The sequence below is a fragment of the Papio anubis genome, chromosome 6 (assembly GCF_008728515.1).
Source record: "Papio anubis isolate 15944 chromosome 6, Panubis1.0, whole genome shotgun sequence".
Taxonomy (NCBI): Eukaryota; Metazoa; Chordata; class Mammalia; order Primates; family Cercopithecidae; genus Papio; species Papio anubis.
The window spans coordinates 103783098-103799960 of record NC_044981.1 but is presented as its reverse complement, the minus strand read 5'-3'; the positions used below and the strand labels follow the sequence as shown (position 1 = coordinate 103799960).

The window sequence follows — 16863 nt, the reverse complement described above, 5'->3', positions numbered from 1 at the left end:
AAATGGATTCAGAGTTAGATCCCTTTCTAGGCTTCTTTAAATCACACACCTGTGGACATACTGGGACACACCCCCACCTTTCCCCCAGCTCGATGCGCACCCACTCACTGCTGCCTGCCTGACTGCCCTTGTTAGCTTCTGATCTTGGAAATGGTAGATGAGGTAGAGAATGGGTGTTTCTTGCAGTGTACACTCGTGGTTTGTTAAGTAATAAATATTAACATTCTTACTAAGTGACCAATTGAAAATATGGAAATAGATTGTGATTCTTCTTTTTTCTTTTCTTCCCCCACCACAGCACAACTATCTTGCTCAGGTCACGTCTAATATCTGGGGAACCAAATTTAAGATTGTGGGCTTGGCTGCTTTCCTGCCAACCAACCTCGGTGCAGGTAAAAATCACGTCCTGTTCTCTCATTGTCCCAGTTGGAACAAACTAAAATGTCCAGTTTCCACCTTTAGTGGTTTAAAATAGAAGATGAAAGTGTAAAATAGAAGATGCATAACCTACTAAAAATGGTTTTTGAAAAATTCTGAATCTATCTATGAGTTGTACGAAGCAACTCATACACAGATCCTTTAAAATAGATTATTACTACAGATTAGATGTTAGAAAGACCTATTGCTATGAGGCATCTCAGAGATTTTTTAAACAGCAGTGCATTTGAGTTTTTCATTTTGAAGTATCTGAGCTCAAAGAAAAAGAGGAATAAAATGTAAACATAAAACCAACTTAGGGAATCACAATGGACCATCCCTGTACATAGTGCAAGTAAATCTCATAATATTTTCAACAAGCTGGAAACTCTCTGATGACCACAAATGTCTGTTGTTCAGTTACTTGTTTGTGTCCTATTGATAGATAAGGTTGATTTTTAATAACCACTGTTTGACTATTGTGATTATTCCCACATTAGTAAGCTGAGAACTTAGCCATCTGCCTCTGGTAAATATTGAAAAAGGGAATGGAAGTGAGAATTTACTTAATGGGTCTTTTCATTCTCGGATGTTGAATAGGTCCACAAATAAGCCAGTAAAGATCATACAATGAGAGAGCATGTGAGAGCCTTTGAGACAAACGATGGCCTTTTTTTGGGGGGTGCGGGGAGGTAGGGCCTGGCTATGTCACCCATGCTCGAGTGCAGTGGCACCACCCCAGCTCGCTGCAGCCTCAAGCTCCTGTGCTCAAGTGATTCTCCCACCTCCGCCTGTACTAGCTAGGGCGGTAGACAAAGCACATGCCACCATGCCCAGCTAATTTTTTAAAATTTTTGGTAGAGATAGGACTTCACTGTTTTGTCCAGGCTGGTCTTAAACTCTTGGCTTCAAGCCATCCCCCCATCTTGGCCTCTCAAAGTGCTGGGGTTACAGGTGTGAGCTACCATGCCCAGCCTGACCTTTTTAAAAATACCATTTTGGTCCACAGAGCTACTTTGTCAAGCGGAAAGAAATTTCCACTTGATTCTGTTAATACTAGAGAACAGAAATTAACTATTGGATACTAGAAGATATGTTATATGTGGTACCCCATTAAATAATCTTTTCAAAGACAGTATATGGCCCTCTAGTGAACTTAAAAAGTGAGTGCTGTTCCCCAGGTTGGATAATTTGTTTTCTTCAATTAGAATGATCTGGCCCATGAAATTTTTTTATTTTGAATTTTTGGCATTTTAACAATACACAGTAGATTCCACAAAATTCAAAAGATTCAGAGGGGTCTACATTAAAAATCTTTGTCATTCTCACCATCAGCCACCTAGTTTTCTTTCGTGGAGGTAACTGATGGTCTTTTTCTAATCCCTCCTAGAATTTTTTTTAAATTGCTTTGTCAATGTGAACAACAAATAATAGCACTTTAATGCATTCATTCTTAAGTCATATGGAACCACACAGAATTTTTAAACCAAAATTCATATTCTCTTTCCTTTGTGGGCAAGAGAGATAAACACACGCATAGGGCCTTTCCTACTGTTGGGCGGGAGAAGTTACCTTAGCCCATACCAGTCCATGGGCCAGCCCTGCAAAGATGCTTGGACAAAGGAGGCCTGCTGTGCCGCAGGCATGCGGCAGGTCAGCCGCTAAGTGTTAAGGTTACCGCCATGGAGCTAGAATAAAGAAGCTTTGTGCTACCTGTCTCACAGGAGAGACTACTGAACACAAAAGCAAGTTCATAGGGCAGTTTCGCCCTGACTTTAACTACTGTGAAACTTAAATTTAGATTCATTATATTTAAACTTATTTTGTCTCCTCTAAATATTTTAGTTGCAATCTGGGCCTTCTCCTAATGTCCCTGTTAATCAAATTAAATCTTGAGGTTTTAAAAAAAACTGTGTGGAAATTCCCTATAAATCTCTATCTTGATGATTAGATTAAAATTGAAAGCCAAGGCTCCAGCTGAAATGAAGGCTGTGTTTTATTCCTACATGAAACCATGCCACCTCCATCTCAACATTGCTTTCACACGGTTCCTGGGTTGCTCAAGCTTCCCTTGTTTGGCACTCTGGTTGTCACAACTATTTCCATTCAATCATCCTTCTGATTGCAAATGAGGTTTTTGAAAAATATGTTTTTATATATACCTAGCTCTTTCCAAAAGAAATAATTTATGTCTAAAATGTTTTTGACATTTGAAATGTGTAGTTCTGTAGACAATCCACTGGCAAGGAGGCCAAGCTAGACCAGGAATCTGCTGTTACTGAATCCAGAACCGTGGCTAGTATGGTCGTACTGAGTACTAGGGAGAAATGAAGAGCTCCTCTCGGCCTCTGGACCCTGCCTACACAGATCTGTCTTCTGATGGCAGGGAAACTGCAGTGTGCTCTTCTTCCCGTGACTCTCTTGACACTTTGGCTCTACTCTGGTGTGTCTCTGTTAACTGTGCCCTTCTTTTTCCCCACCAGTAATCTATAAAACCAGCCTCCTGCATCTCCAACCGCGGCAAATGACCATTTATCTCCCAGAAGTTCGGAAAATTTCCATGGACTATATTAATTTACCTGTCTTCAACCCAAATGTTTTCAGTGAAGATGAAGATGATTTACCAGGTGTGTTCACATACATCAACTTGTTTGTCACGGTCCCTCTGTCAGTGGATCGTGCAAAGGGAACAGAGTGGCAAGTTGTTGAGGTTTCAGTCTGCTCCCTAGGTTCAGAAAAGGTATTCCTGCCTCAGTAAGGTTGGTAGATATGATGGCGTGTCCCAGGGGAAAACGTCACAGGTTGGCACCAGTGTTGGCAGGAGCGGGGCTGCTGGAGCACAGATGGTTACAGTGGCAGCGGTGCCTTGTGTTTGTGGAGCACAGCTCTACCATCTGGCTTTATCCTCACAGCCATCCTCTTAGTCATGTGTCTGGATTCAGGTAAGTTTGTGGGACTGATTGGAACTAAATAAAATCAGAACTGAGACCCAGTCTCATTGATCAAGGCCAGCCTTCATCCTTTCAATCCCTGCTGAGATACTGTCTCACTCCAGCATTCCCGTGGTGCCCACAGAGTCTAGTTTCTCAAATCTGCCCTGTGTCCAGGACACAAAAGCCTTTACCTGTAACCACCTCTCTTCCACCGCAACCGCATGTCTCCGTGCACAGGACCCTGGCCTGAGTTCAAGATAAAATCTGGTATACGATTTTTAAATTCCAGTTTTCAGATGGTAAATATCAATATATATAGCATCTTAAGTTAACGTGTTTCCTGGCGGGGGGATTCTTAAAGGATCCTATTTTGATTAATGGATTACAGTGACTTCCAGTTAGTCTGGCCAGTTAGTTGTGTGTAACTATTTCAGTTGCTAGAGGGTACTTGAAAATAACTTGCTTTTCTAAGTAAAAGACCACCTGAGATTTTATAGATACACAGACTCCTCTACTTCCAACTAAGCAGGGCTCTGGAAGTCTCCAGTTTCTGAGCTAGAGGAACCTGGACATGGACCGTGACTTCTCCAGTATCTGGATGTCTGTGACCCGAGGGACTGGTTCTCACAGTGGACATAGAGGGCCACCCATTCCAGCTCGGGCCCTGCTCCTCAGTCGGGCTCTGAACTTGAGGGAATTGTTTACCTTCTCTCAGCCCAGTCTTTTTACCTGAAAAAAATGATTTCTACTGCACTTTCCAACAATAGCCATCTTGCTTCTCTGATGGTGACCTCTCCTGCATGGGTGAGCAAATCTCCTAGGCTTATGTGGTCCTAATAGGCCAAGCTTACAACCACATAAATACCTGTAGTTTGGTGAAGCCTCCCATACCTGAGCTTTCTAGTGCATCCCCTTCTACTTCAGAATCTTGGAATTAGAAGTATCTTTTAAACTTTCCCCTTAACGCTTTCCCTGTTCTCCCAAAATGCGACGAATACAGCCCTCTCCAAGGTTCAGCTGTTGCTGCTGTTGTCCTTATTGTCTGTGGTTCCCAATGAGAGGAGGGAACATATTGTCTCAGGGATTACATTTAATGATGGTGACTCAGCGAAGAGGCTCTTCTTCCTTAAAGGGGAAGATGCCTGCCATCAGTGTTTCATACAGACGGGAGAGCTTCTCGAAGGGCATCTGAACAGGAATGACAGGAAACCTGAGACAGACCCAAATTTGTGCGGCCAGGGGAGAGTTATGTCTCACTAGGAGACCCCCAAGGAAGGGCCAGCTTAGCTTCTGATAAACTGGCTGGCTTGATTCTGTAGTTCTTTTGATGAAAAGTCAGCCAGTGTCACATTTCCTAATCATAGACTAGCTGCCACATAGTACTTACACCATGCCTCAGATTTCTGGATCAGTGGCAGTTTTCTCTAAGGGAAATGCCACAGGGTGGCACAGTGGGCCTAGAGGAGCCAGTTGCAGAGTGCTCAGTGTGCACTTTAAACAGGGCCGTGCAGACAGCAACTCTGAGCACCTGTCTCTAGATCACTGTTCAAACACGTGCTCTGTTAAACTCTCACTGTGTACAAATAGGATATATTTATAGGGTTTAATTCAGCATGGTTCTACCTTACATACTATTTGAAATGCTAAAAAGCAGATAAAGGTCAGGCATGATGGCTCACACCTGTAGTCCCAGCCCTTTGGGAGGCAAGGTGGGTGGATCACCGGAGGTCAGGAGTTGGGGACCAGCCTGGCCAACAAGGCAAAACCCCATCTCTACTAAAAATACAAAAATTAGCTGGGCGTGGTGGTGTACGTCTGTAGTCCCAACTTCTGGGGAGGCTGAGGCAGGAGAATCACTTGAACCCAGGAGGTGGAGGTTGCAGTGAGCCGAAATCATGCCACTGCATGTCTGGGCGACAGAGCAAGACTCTCTAAAAAAAAAAAAAATTAGGAAATGATCCATCATGATGTGATACTCAGATTCACTAGAAGATTCTTTTCATTGTTTTTTCTACTACGTTTTACATGGTTCTATTTACATACATTTCTTATACACATCTCTTGCGTGACACTTGCCACACTATCCATCCCATAATCATGAATAGACCTAATTCAGAGGCCTAGGCACTGCGAGTCCTCAGTGGAGGTTTTTCCTGTACCATTGCCCTCTTCCTGCATAAAAGGATGGGTGTTTTATGAATATCACCAGTAAAAAGCTTCTTCAGACATTTAATTATCTGTGATGGTGCCATTGAGGCACTGGTGCCAAGTTTAGAAGGTTCAAAAGTGAGCTAGTTGAAAAGTTATAACAGTACCCTTAGCTAACAGACAAGCAGCAGGCTGCCCTCAAGAACCCATCTCACTTGTGTGAGCAGGCCAGCTTTCCCCAAGCAGACACGTCTCTGTCACTGGCAATTGCGTTTTGTTTACAGAAGGAGACTGGATGAGTCCAGATGTATTACTTATCCTGATCCGGTTTAATGGCACTGTTTTTGTAAGCAGTTCCTTTTTCTAATTTTCTTCCAGTGACGGGAGCATCTGGTGTCCCTGAGAACAGCCCACCTTGTACGGTGAACATCCCTATTGCACCGATCCACAGCTCGGCTCAGGCTATGTCCCCCACGCAGAGCATAGGGCTGGTGCAGTCCCTACTGGCCAATCAGAATGTGCAGCTAGATGTCCTGACCAACCAGACGACAGCTGTAGGAGCAGCAGAACATGCAGGTGACAGTGCCACCCAGTACCCAGTCTCCAACCGGTACTCCAATCCTGGACAGGTGATTTTCGGAAGCGTGGAAATGGGCCGCATCATTCAGAACCCCCCTCCACTGTCCCTGCCTCCCCCGCCGCAGGGGCTCATGCAGCTGTCCACGGTGGGCCATGGAGACCGAGACCACGAACACCTGCAAAAGTCAGCCAAGGCCCTGCGGCCAACACCGCAGCTGGCAGCTGAGGGGGACGCAGTGGTCTTCAGTGCCCCCCAGGAGGTCCAGGTGACAAAGATGAACCCTCCACCCCCATACCCAGGAACCATCCCCGCCGCCCCCACCACAGCAGCACCCCCGCCCCCTCTGCCGCCCCCACAGCCCCCAGTGGATGTGTGCCTGAAGAAGGGCGACTTCTCCCTCTACCCCACGTCAGTGCACTACCAGACCCCCCTGGGCTATGAGAGGATCACCACCTTCGACAGCAGCGGCAATGTGGAGGAGGTGTGCCGGCCCCGCACCCGGATGCTGTGCTCCCAGAACACCTACACCCTCCCCGGCCCGGGTAGCTCCGCCACCTTGAGGCTCACAGCCACTGAGAAAAAAGTCCCCCAGCCCTGCAGCAGTGCCACCCTGAACCGCCTGACCGTCCCTCGCTACTCCATCCCCACCGGGGACCCACCCCCGTATCCCGAAATTGCCAGCCAACTGGCCCAGGGGCGGGGGGCTGCCCAGAGGTCCGACAATAGCCTCATCCACGCTACCCTGCGGAGGAACAACCGTGAGGCTGCGCTCAAGCTGGCCCAGCTGGCCGACAGCCCGCGGGCCCCCCTGCAGCCCCTGGCCAAGCCCAAGGGCGGGCCTGGGGGGCTGGTGACACAGCTCCCAGCGCGGCCCCCACCTGCTCTGTACACCTGCAGTCAGTGCAGTGGCACGGGGCCCAGCTCGCAGCCTGGAGCTTCCCTGGCCCATACCGCCAGCACCTCCCCATTGGCCTCCCAGTCCTCCTACAGCCTCCTGAGCCCACCCGACAGCGCCCGTGACCGCACCGACTACGTCAACTCCGCCTTCACAGAGGACGAGGCCCTGTCCCAGCACTGTCAGCTTGAGAAGCCCCTGAGGCACCCTTCCCTGCCTGAAGCTGCTGTCACCCTGAAACGGCCACCCCCTTACCAGTGGGACCCCATGCTGGGTGAGGACGTTTGGGTTCCTCAAGAAAGGACAGCACAGACTTCAGGGCCCAACCCCTTAAAACTGTCCCCTCTGATGCTGAGTCAGGGCCAGCACCTGGATGTGTCCCGACTGCCCTTCATCTCCCCCAAGTCTCCTGCCAGCCCCACTGCCACTTTCCAAACAGGCTATGGGATGGGAGTGCCATATCCCGGAAGCTATAACAACCCCCCTTTGCCTGGAGTGCAGGCTCCCTGCTCTCCCAAAGATACCCTGTCCCCGACACAGTTTGCACAACAGGAGCCTGCTGTGGTCCTTCAGCCAGTGTACCCGCCTAGCCTCTCCTATTGCACCCTGCCCCCCATGTACCCAGGAAGCAGCACATGCTCTAGTTTACAGCTGCCACCTGTCGCCTTGCACCCATGGAGTTCCTACAGCGCCTGCCCGCCCGTGCAGAACCCCCAGGGCACTCTCCCCTCAAAGCCACACTTGGTGGTGGAGAAGCCCCTTGTGTCCCCACCACCTGCCGAACTCCAAAGCCACATGGGCACAGAGGTGATGGTAGAAACTGCCGACAGCTTCCAGGAAGTCCTCTCCCTGACCGAAAGCCCAGTCCCCCAGCGGACAGAAAAATTTGGAAAGAAGAACCGGAAGCGCCTGGACAGCCGAGCAGAAGAAGGCAGCGTTCAGGCCATCACTGAGGGCAAAGTGAAGAAGGAGGCTAGGACTTTGAGTGACTTTAATTCCCTTATCTCCAGCCCACACTTGGGGAGAGAGAAGAAGAAAGTGAAGAGTCAGAAAGACCAACTGAAGTCAAAGAAGTTGAATAAGACAAACGAGTTCCAGGACAGCTCCGAGAGTGAGCCTGAGCTGTTCATCAGCGGGGATGAGCTCATGAACCAGAGCCAGGGCAGCAGAAAGGGCTGGAAGAGCAAGCGCGCCCCACGGGCTGCTGGCGAGCTGGAGGAGGCCAAGTGCCGGCGGGCCAGTGAGAAGGAGGACGGGCGGCTGGGTAGCCAAGGCTTTGTGTACGTGATGGCCAACAAGCAGCCGCTGTGGAATGAGGCCACCCAGGTCTACCAGCTGGACTTCGGGGGGCGGGTGACCCAGGAGTCTGCCAAGAACTTCCAGATCGAGTTAGAGGGGCGGCAGGTAAGACCACAGACTGGGTGGCGCTGTGGACCCAGAAGGCGAGGGCATCAGGGCCTCGGCCTTCAAGGAGCATTTTTCAAAAGGCCAAATGGGAAATGTGGAAAACAACAAATACCTCTTAGGTGGAGCTCACGGGGTTACGATTTTTAGTCTGCCCACTGCCGTCTTGTATTTTTTTTTCTTTTTGAGACAGAGTCTCGCTCTGTCGCCCAGGCTGGAGTGCAGTGGCGCGATCTTGGCTCCCTGCAAGCTCTGCCTTCTGGGTTCACGCCATTCTCCCGCCTCAGCCTCCCGAGTAGCTGGGACTACAGGCACGAGCCACCACACCCGGCTAATTTTTTGTATTTTTAGTAGAGACGGGATTTCACTGTGTTAGCCAGAATGGTCCCTATCTCCTGACCTCATGATCCGCCCGCCTTGGCCTCCCAAAGTGCTAGGATTACAAGCGTGAGCCACCACGCCCGACCCTAATTTTTTTTTTTTTTTTTTTTTTTTTTAAGAAATGGAAGTCTCACTATGTTCAGTCCAGGCTGGTCTCAAACTCCTGGGATCCAAGTGATCCTCCTGCCTCAGCCTCTCAAAATGTTGGGATTACAGGCGTGAGCCAACACACCTGGCCTGCACTCATATTTGTAAAGAATATGTTTCTACTTCTATTCATTGACTTTTCTGGTTTTGGCATCAGATGGTGACTTCCTAAGGAACGTAAGGGTTAGTTTTGCTCATGCTGTGCACACAAACACACACACATATGCACACAGTTTTTCCTTCCCCATTAAATCAGTGGTCACTGGTTACCTTGTTATGCTAGTCAATAGGACCCACAGCTGAACCATGTATTAGAGCTTAGTTACATTTCCTTTTTTGTATACTTTTCTTTCCCTAGACATACCAACTTCCTGTTTTCTGTCTGTTTGCTCGTTTGCCTATTTCTCTGTATATGGAAGTCAATACCCAGTTCTCGAACCAGATGTAACCTCATGGTGCAGCTGAACACATTGGGTCCTAGTTCTTCCCTGCTCCAGCCTGGAAGGGTTGCTCTGTCCTGCTGCCAATGTCCCCCTTCACCATCCTGCAAAGTCCCTTCCCCTCTCTACTTAAATTCACATTTTTGTTAATTCATTCAATAAATGTTATTGAGAACCTACTGTGTGCCTGGCAATCCTCTAAGCCCAGGGGTTGGCAAACTGGCCTTTGGGCCATTCTGGCCAGCCGCCTCTTTTTGGAACAAAGTTTTATTGGAGCACAGCCACACTCATTCACCTGAGTGTCGTCCCTGGCTGTTTTTGGCCAGACAACAGCAGAGTTGAGGAGTTGTGGTAAAAACCGTGTAACCCACAAAGCCTAAAATATTTATTATCAGCCCCTCACAGAAAGTTTGTCAACCCCTGCTATAGTACTAGAATCAGGGCAGTGAGGAAGACAGACAGAGATCCTGCCGCTGTGGAGCACACAGGTTGAGTACCAGAGGCGATGAGTGCAGCCCATGTGCTAGGGCGTGGTGCCACTGTCTGATGGGATGTGGGCACATGAACTGGTGAGGAGGTGGCCACCAAGTCCCTCCCTGAGGCAGCAGCGTTGGACAGTGGCAATGCTGCTTCTCTTCTGGAGCCTCTGGCCTGTTGGTGCTTCTTTCTGCTTTTCTTTCTCCTTTCTACTTCCTACGTGAAGAAACCACTTCATTTGATCTATAGCATTCCCCCCATTCTTTTTTTTTTTTCTTTTTTCTTTTAGATTCAAGGGTACATGTGCTTATTACATGGGCATTACATGCGTAATGGAGGGTGGGCTTCTAGTGTGCCCATCACCCAAACATTGGACGTTGTGCCCCCAGGTAACTTTTCATGGATGGAGCTGGAGGCCATTGTCCCCACATTCCAAACCTTGCTTATTGTCTCCATTGTGTTAACATGTTCCTCAGTCCCCTTGTTTCCTACAAACTTGGAGTTAGATATAGAAGCTTCACCAGATTCAGAGTCACTTTTGTTAGCAAAAGCATCTCATAGACAGTGCTGTCTGCTTCCATCAGGAGCCATGCAGACCCAGCTTGTCGCCTTGCTCTCCTTGTTTTTTTGTTTGTTTGTTTGTGGTTTTTTATTTGTTTTTTTTTTTTTGAGACAGAGTCTCCTCTGTCGCCCAGGCTGGAGTGCAGTGGTGCGATCTCAGCTCACTGCAAGCTTTGCCTCCCAGGTTTATGCCATTCTCCTGCCTCAACCTCCCAAGTAGCTGGGAGTTCAGGCGCCGGCCACCACGCCCAGCTAATTTTTTGTATTTTTAATAGAGACGGGGTTTCACTGTGTTAGCCAGGATAGTCTCAATCTCCTGACCTCATGATCCGCTCGCCTCAGCCTCCCAAAATGCTGGGATTACAGGCATGAGCTGTCACTCCCGGCCTTTTTGCCTTGTTCTATAATGTCTTTGCTTCCCCTGCCCTCCTCCAGGTGATGCAATTTGGACGGATTGATGGCAATGCGTATATTCTAGACTTCCAGTACCCGTTCTCAGCCGTGCAGGCCTTTGCAGTTGCCCTGGCCAACGTGACTCAGCGCCTCAAATGAAGAGACTGGTGTGGGGAGGAGAGAGATGCAGAGAGCCTTTGGAAGAGGTCTTCGGAGATGCCAGAGGAGCCCTCAAGGGGCCGGATACCTGGGAGGACCAGAAGCCAACAGCGAAACTGGAAAAGCCCAGCAGGCCCAGGAGAGGGCGCTGACCTGTGGTCATCATTTATTTGGTTGGGCTTTATTACCTTTTATTGTCTGTTCTTCTTTTCTTCTTTCATTTCAGTGGCATTTGGAAGCAAAGAGTGCTAGGCACCTGCTGTTCTTTCCGGAAACGTAGCTTGGCTGTGGTAATGCTCTACTGGGCCCTTCAGAATGAAGACAGACTGCCTTAGAGCCTGCTATTCTTTCACACATAGGGAGGATGCATTCTCATGCATTCTCCTCCAACATCACCACTAGTGTAAAAGCAAAAAGCTTTTACAAAATTCTGAAGATACAGGTTCTTGGGGAACGGGGTGGGGACAGCATTTGATTTACACTAATTATGTTACTTCCCAAAAGGTGACTTAATTAAAATTGGGCATTTGGGCAGACACACTGTGTTGGACCAACAAAGTAGGATCTTTTCGGGGTGTTCTCACCAGGTAGAAATGTGATTTGCTCATTGAGGATGTTGGGGAAGGGACGAAGGGTGAAGAAGAAACTGCACATATACACGGGTTCACATCACTCTGCAGACAGCGGTGTGACTCAGCGTGTGACTTGTAGCAGCAGTACGAGGGCTACACTCCTGTGCTGACGATGTTTACATTGAAAGCCTCCACTAGTTTCATCGTATGTCAAAGTTCCGTAGGATCAGTGATGATCATTCAGTATGACTGGTTCTGGGAGAAGGTGAGAGACAAAAATGGAAAGATCCTGGCCTGTGGTAGTGGTAGCAGTTTTCTCAAATAATGTGGTAGCAGTCACTAGATCCCCACATGCTGAGAAACAGCCTCTACTCTCTCTGCCCTTTTACTTTTTAATCTGGAACACATTACTGTAAACGTGATCTTTCCCGTGAGATATCCTGTTCTACGCCTTCCCATTCTAAAAGTGTGGATGAGGCTTGATTTAAAACCACTCCTTTTCTCCTCTTGGCTACATTAAAATTCAGTTGACTACAAATGCTTTCTATGAAATTATAAATGTTACCAAAAAAATGTTAAGTGTTCACCAGGGTATTAAAATACATGACTATGGTCAAATCTTTGACAAAATTTTCATGATCTTCTTTAAGAAAAAAAGTTGTTTATTAACTGTACAGACTGTTTACTAAGGAGCTAAACCACTGAGAAAACGTTGTTAAAATTATACCTAGGTAGTTGGTTGATCACACTTTGTTAATTGTATTAAAAAAAAAAACTACCTAGAATATCTCTTCCCACTTCCTCCTCCTCATGAGAACCTGTGGGCAGTGTTCAAGCCCTGAGGACAAAACCCAGTGATTTTTGTTGTTGTTTGTTTTTTTGTTTTTTCAGTTATTCCTACCTGTGATGTTGTTTAGGATCAGGCCCCTCTCCTGGGCCTGCTGTGCAGGAGCCTGCACAGGAACTATCTGCTGGCGTTGGGTTCCAAATTTGGATTTTATTTGGAAACAGACAAGTAGAAGATGCTACAGAAAAGTATTTTCAAATTTAAGTTTTTTTAATCCCCTGTTTTAGTTAAAAATTACAAAAGAAACCGACCCATTTTTTTCCCAGAACAAGATGACATGACATCACTCCTGATTCTCTCCAGACCCCAAAGAAATACTGACGAGGTTTTCTGATATGGCAAAGGACATCTCCCATCTAATACCAGGGTTTCTCATTTATATTTAAAGTATTGGGCCTGATATTTTTAGTGGGTGCATTCTTCCAGAAAGAATTTAGCAATGTTATCAGAATTAATTCTTTTATATGAGTTTCTGTAGCTTAATATGGTGTTTCAGTGCTTATTAGTTGTGCAATAATGGTTATAGCCTGTCAGATAATTTAAATGCAATTCCCCTGTTTTATTGTCTAAGAGATAATTATTTATCTTGCTTTTCATAGTGTTCTTAGGAATTATTTTGTGTTATGTTTTGGTGAGTTATGCCCATTTTATTTATTTAGAAAAACAGTATCTTTGTAATGACTTACTTGGTTGCAGTATATTTTGCTGCAAGAAATAGGATATGACAGAAGGTTTTTTTTTTTTTTTGAGACGGAGTCCCACTCTTGTCACCCAACTGGAATATAGTGGCACAATCTCGGCTCACTGCAGCCTCTGACTCCAGGGTTCAAGTGATTATTTTGCCTCAGCCTCCCAAGCAGCTGGGATTACAGGCACCCACCACCACCCTTGGTTAATTTTTTTGTATTTTTAATAGAGATGGGGTTTCGCCATGTTAGCCAGGCTGGTCTTGAACTCCTGACCTCAGGTGATCTGCCCGTCTCGGCCTCCCAAAGTGCTGGGATTACAGGCGTGAGTCTCCACGCCTGGCCGATAGAAGGTTTTTTGCTGGGCAATTTGTAACTTTTCTAATTGAGAAAAAATTCATTTTAATCATTTAAAAATCTTTTTTAAAATTCTGTGTTATTGATTATATACAAAGGAGACTTTTTTTGAGATAACACTCAAATACTATTCTCTCTTCTCTTGAAAATTTTATTTTTATCTGAAAATAAAAGGTGATCTGAAATAAAAAGGGGAGGCCTATTAGAATGAGAGTAGCCAAGGAAAGAATTAGTAGGTAATAAGCTTCACTTTCTGTGTTCTAATTGCTTTTGAGATATAAAGACCCTGAAAAAGCCTGTTTGGAACCTGTTTAATAAGAGCAAATATAGGGGAAAATCCTTGAAATGAAAGTTACAAATATATGTGAGAAGAAAAAAATGGATTTTTTTAGCAAATAATTAACTAAGCTTCTAAATTCCTAGCTCACTCCCCAAAAGGCATTTTTCCCTGATGGAGGCACAGGCTTCTGTCTCAGATGTGTGGCGCACATTACTTTGTACCGGAGTGACCCCAGCAGCCACTGCTCAACTCCTCTCTCCCAGAGGCCTGAAAAGAGAGGCTGCCCTCCTGCGCCAAGGCAGGCGTAAGCTGCGGGCTGTACGCTCCTAGTAGGGTGACTTTTCACTTAATGGTGGTGGTCTTATTTTCAACTACGGTTTCATTCAGTCAGGCTCTGTTGACTAAATACGACGAAAATTTATACTTTATGCAGGAGATTTCTAAAAATTTTATGTTTATTAATAGTTTATGAATATCAAGATACCTCATTGAATTCCCTAAATTTAAAAGCAGTCCAGTAAAAGGTTAACTGTATAAAGAATCTATGACTTTTTGAGGGAAGTATGATATATAACAAATACAAACAATTCTAAATTTGTTTTAGCTCTAACCTCATCAAACCAAAGGCACAGATTTGTGTACAATATACCCATTGAATGTATATCCCAAGAAAAACTAGGGCCAAAGAAGCCGGAAAATCTCAAAGCTCTAATGGCAGCATAAATCAAAGAATTTTGCAGGCTAATATTTTTTATCCATAGTCATTGCTCCCTTGTCAAGTGTCCCACAAGGACATGGAAGAATGTGTTATGTTCATCCTGTACTCGTAGCAAAAAGTCAGGAAACCCCAGGGTCAAGCCTGCTCTGCCACAAGGTTGGAGGGTGATCTCGGGCAAGTCCCTGGGGCTGGCTAGGCCTCCATTTGTCCATCTGTGAAATGAAAGGGTCAGCTTGGACAACCCTCTAAACTCCCTTACAGCTCTCACAGCCTAAGAGCGCAACACTAAACAGCCTCATCATTCCACTTTTCATGAGAAGTGTATTTCACAACATTGCCTTTGTGGAGAGAAATATTTCTTTTCCTGTGTTAATGAGCTATGTACTGATTATAAACCAGTGCATTTAAAGTAATATCTTTAGAAAATGCACCTCTAAATGCATTTGGAATTGTGTTCTCATAGAATACACAAAAGTACTGATTCTAGGTAAGAGGAGTCTCCACGTGTGTGCCCTGCTCAGCTGGGTGTCCATGAGAACAGCCCTGAAATAAGTCACTACTCGTCCCCAAAACCACAGGAATATATACCTAGGTCACCTCAAATTCCTGAGTGTGCTCTGCCATGTTACACAGTCTTCAAATTCAACAGATTTCTTGAAAAGGAAAGTTTGGCCCAGTAACTGTGGAGAAGGAGTCCATGGTGTCGCTGTGGGCCTGTATCATTTGGCCAAGTCAATGGTTGTAAGCAAAGTTAGTGGAGACAAAAATGTGTCCAAAATGTCGTTTGAGTTCCTGGGATTTCTGTAACAGCACACAACTCAGAACTCTTCAGCATTTGTGTGATTCCTTACCTCTGGCTGATAAAACTCTGATGGGTTGTGGCTTACTTTGTTTCCATTTTCTTTGGCTTTGTGCAATTTTTGTGTAACTTGTACCTATATTTTCTGTTTACAGTTCTTTTTAAGGGGAGGGGTAGGGTTCTAAGATCTTGTTGTTTATTGTAGATAAACATTTTTTCGTGTTGTAGAAAAGCATGGGTTATGCATTTGACTGAAAAAGGCACTGTATTATTTACCAAAGGGGTATTGTTTTTGCATTTGTTTATAAATGCATTATTTTGGTACTGTAAATTTGGACATAATTTCTGAGTTTATTACTACTGGCATTTTCTTTTTTCCCTTTTTTTTTTTTTTAACCATAAGTGCGCGATGCAGGTGCATAGGTCCCAGACCAAACTAGACCACCAGCATGTTCATGTCCAGACCTCGGCAGTGGCGTGCACTGCTTGTGCACCTCAGTTCCTCCAGTGTTGGTTTGTTTGTTTTTAAATTCAGCATCCTGCTTTGTTTTACTTTACAAGCAAGATCTGTTGTGATTCCCAAATGCGTTTTAATGAGCTCATCCTTATTTGCCTCTCTTCTTATGTATTTTGTGTATTAGATTGTGCAGGAGATATTCTAGAAGGCATTAATGGTTTGCATTCAAAACGATGTGGTTTGTCCAAGTTATTTTCTGTCTTTATTATTGAGATGGATTAATCTCCTTATTTTTTTCTTGATGATTTGAAGTTGTAAGAGTTGTCCAGCTATTGCTTAATAAAATTTTGCAGATCAAAAAAATTGTGTGCAGAATTCTTGAGCCTCGTGAGGAGAAATCACCTCGCTCCATTGGCATGACCTCCCCACCCTCAGTTGCTTCCTGGGTCTCTTGGTAACTGCCAGCAGCTACTCGAGCCCCTGAGACCGTGGTCATCATGTTGCCCATTTGGGGAAGTCAGAGATTGTGCTGGCTTCTTGATGATCTGGTTTACATTTGCTTTTTCATGGCTTTTTAAAAGAGGACTCGATTAAAAGTGCATCTACATAGCACCTAAAGGTCAGAGTTGCCAAATATATTAACATCTTTGTTAATTTGTAGGAAACTTAAACCTAGGTTTTAAGCAATTCGACTCTTAAGTGCTCATATGACTGTTAACTGTTGTTGTTCCTCATGAGTGCTTAGTGAGCCTCCTTCCTCTGCCCTGAAGTTCCCTATGACTATGGGAGGTGGGAAGGTGGGGCATGGGAGGTATATCTGTGATAATACATGTGTACATTTACAGAATTACCTTTTTGGTGTTTTTCAAAGAATAAGGAATCAATTTTGCTCTAACCTAGCTCCCAACATTCACTGTAGAAGAGAAATAACTGTCTCATGGAGATTGCGTTGCAGTTTTCCAAGGATGAAAGATGCTAACCGCAGCCAAATCTCAACTCCATTATGAAGTGGATACTTTTTGCCACTCTTTCAGAAGAAAATGGAAGCAGTGAGAGGTTGAAATGATTTCTGGATTCCATAGACAAAAACCAATCCTGAAACAGAATCCAAGATTTCTGGGTCACATTAATGAATAGACCTGGTTTATTCCCAGCTTCTCACTCTGGTGTGTGGTAAAGATTTGCCTGTAATGAGCTCTGAGCTACTTACAC

At 45.5% G+C, this 16863-nt stretch overlaps 1 protein-coding gene across 7 annotated transcripts in view; it reads left to right on the top strand.

Annotated features, from left to right (window-relative positions):
* Positions 1-16014, top strand: part of TULP4 (TUB like protein 4) — a 280793-nt gene extending 264779 nt beyond the window's left edge. For 5 of the 7 annotated variants that reach the window (XM_017958185.3, XM_017958184.3, XM_017958183.3 and 2 more), the window contains 4 exons: positions 299-392; positions 2901-3044; positions 5877-8377; positions 10819-16014. In XM_017958185.3, coding sequence (XP_017813674.1) covers positions 299-392; positions 2901-3044; positions 5877-8377; positions 10819-10935 — 2856 coding nt within the window. In that variant the 3' untranslated portion in view covers positions 10936-16014. Of the gene's footprint in view, positions 1-298; positions 393-2900; positions 3045-5876; positions 8378-10818 lie in introns of those variants that run through there. The other 2 variants (XM_031667335.1, XM_031667334.1) reach the window with 2 other exon arrangements.
* The last annotated feature ends 849 nt before the right edge of the window (positions 16015-16863 follow it).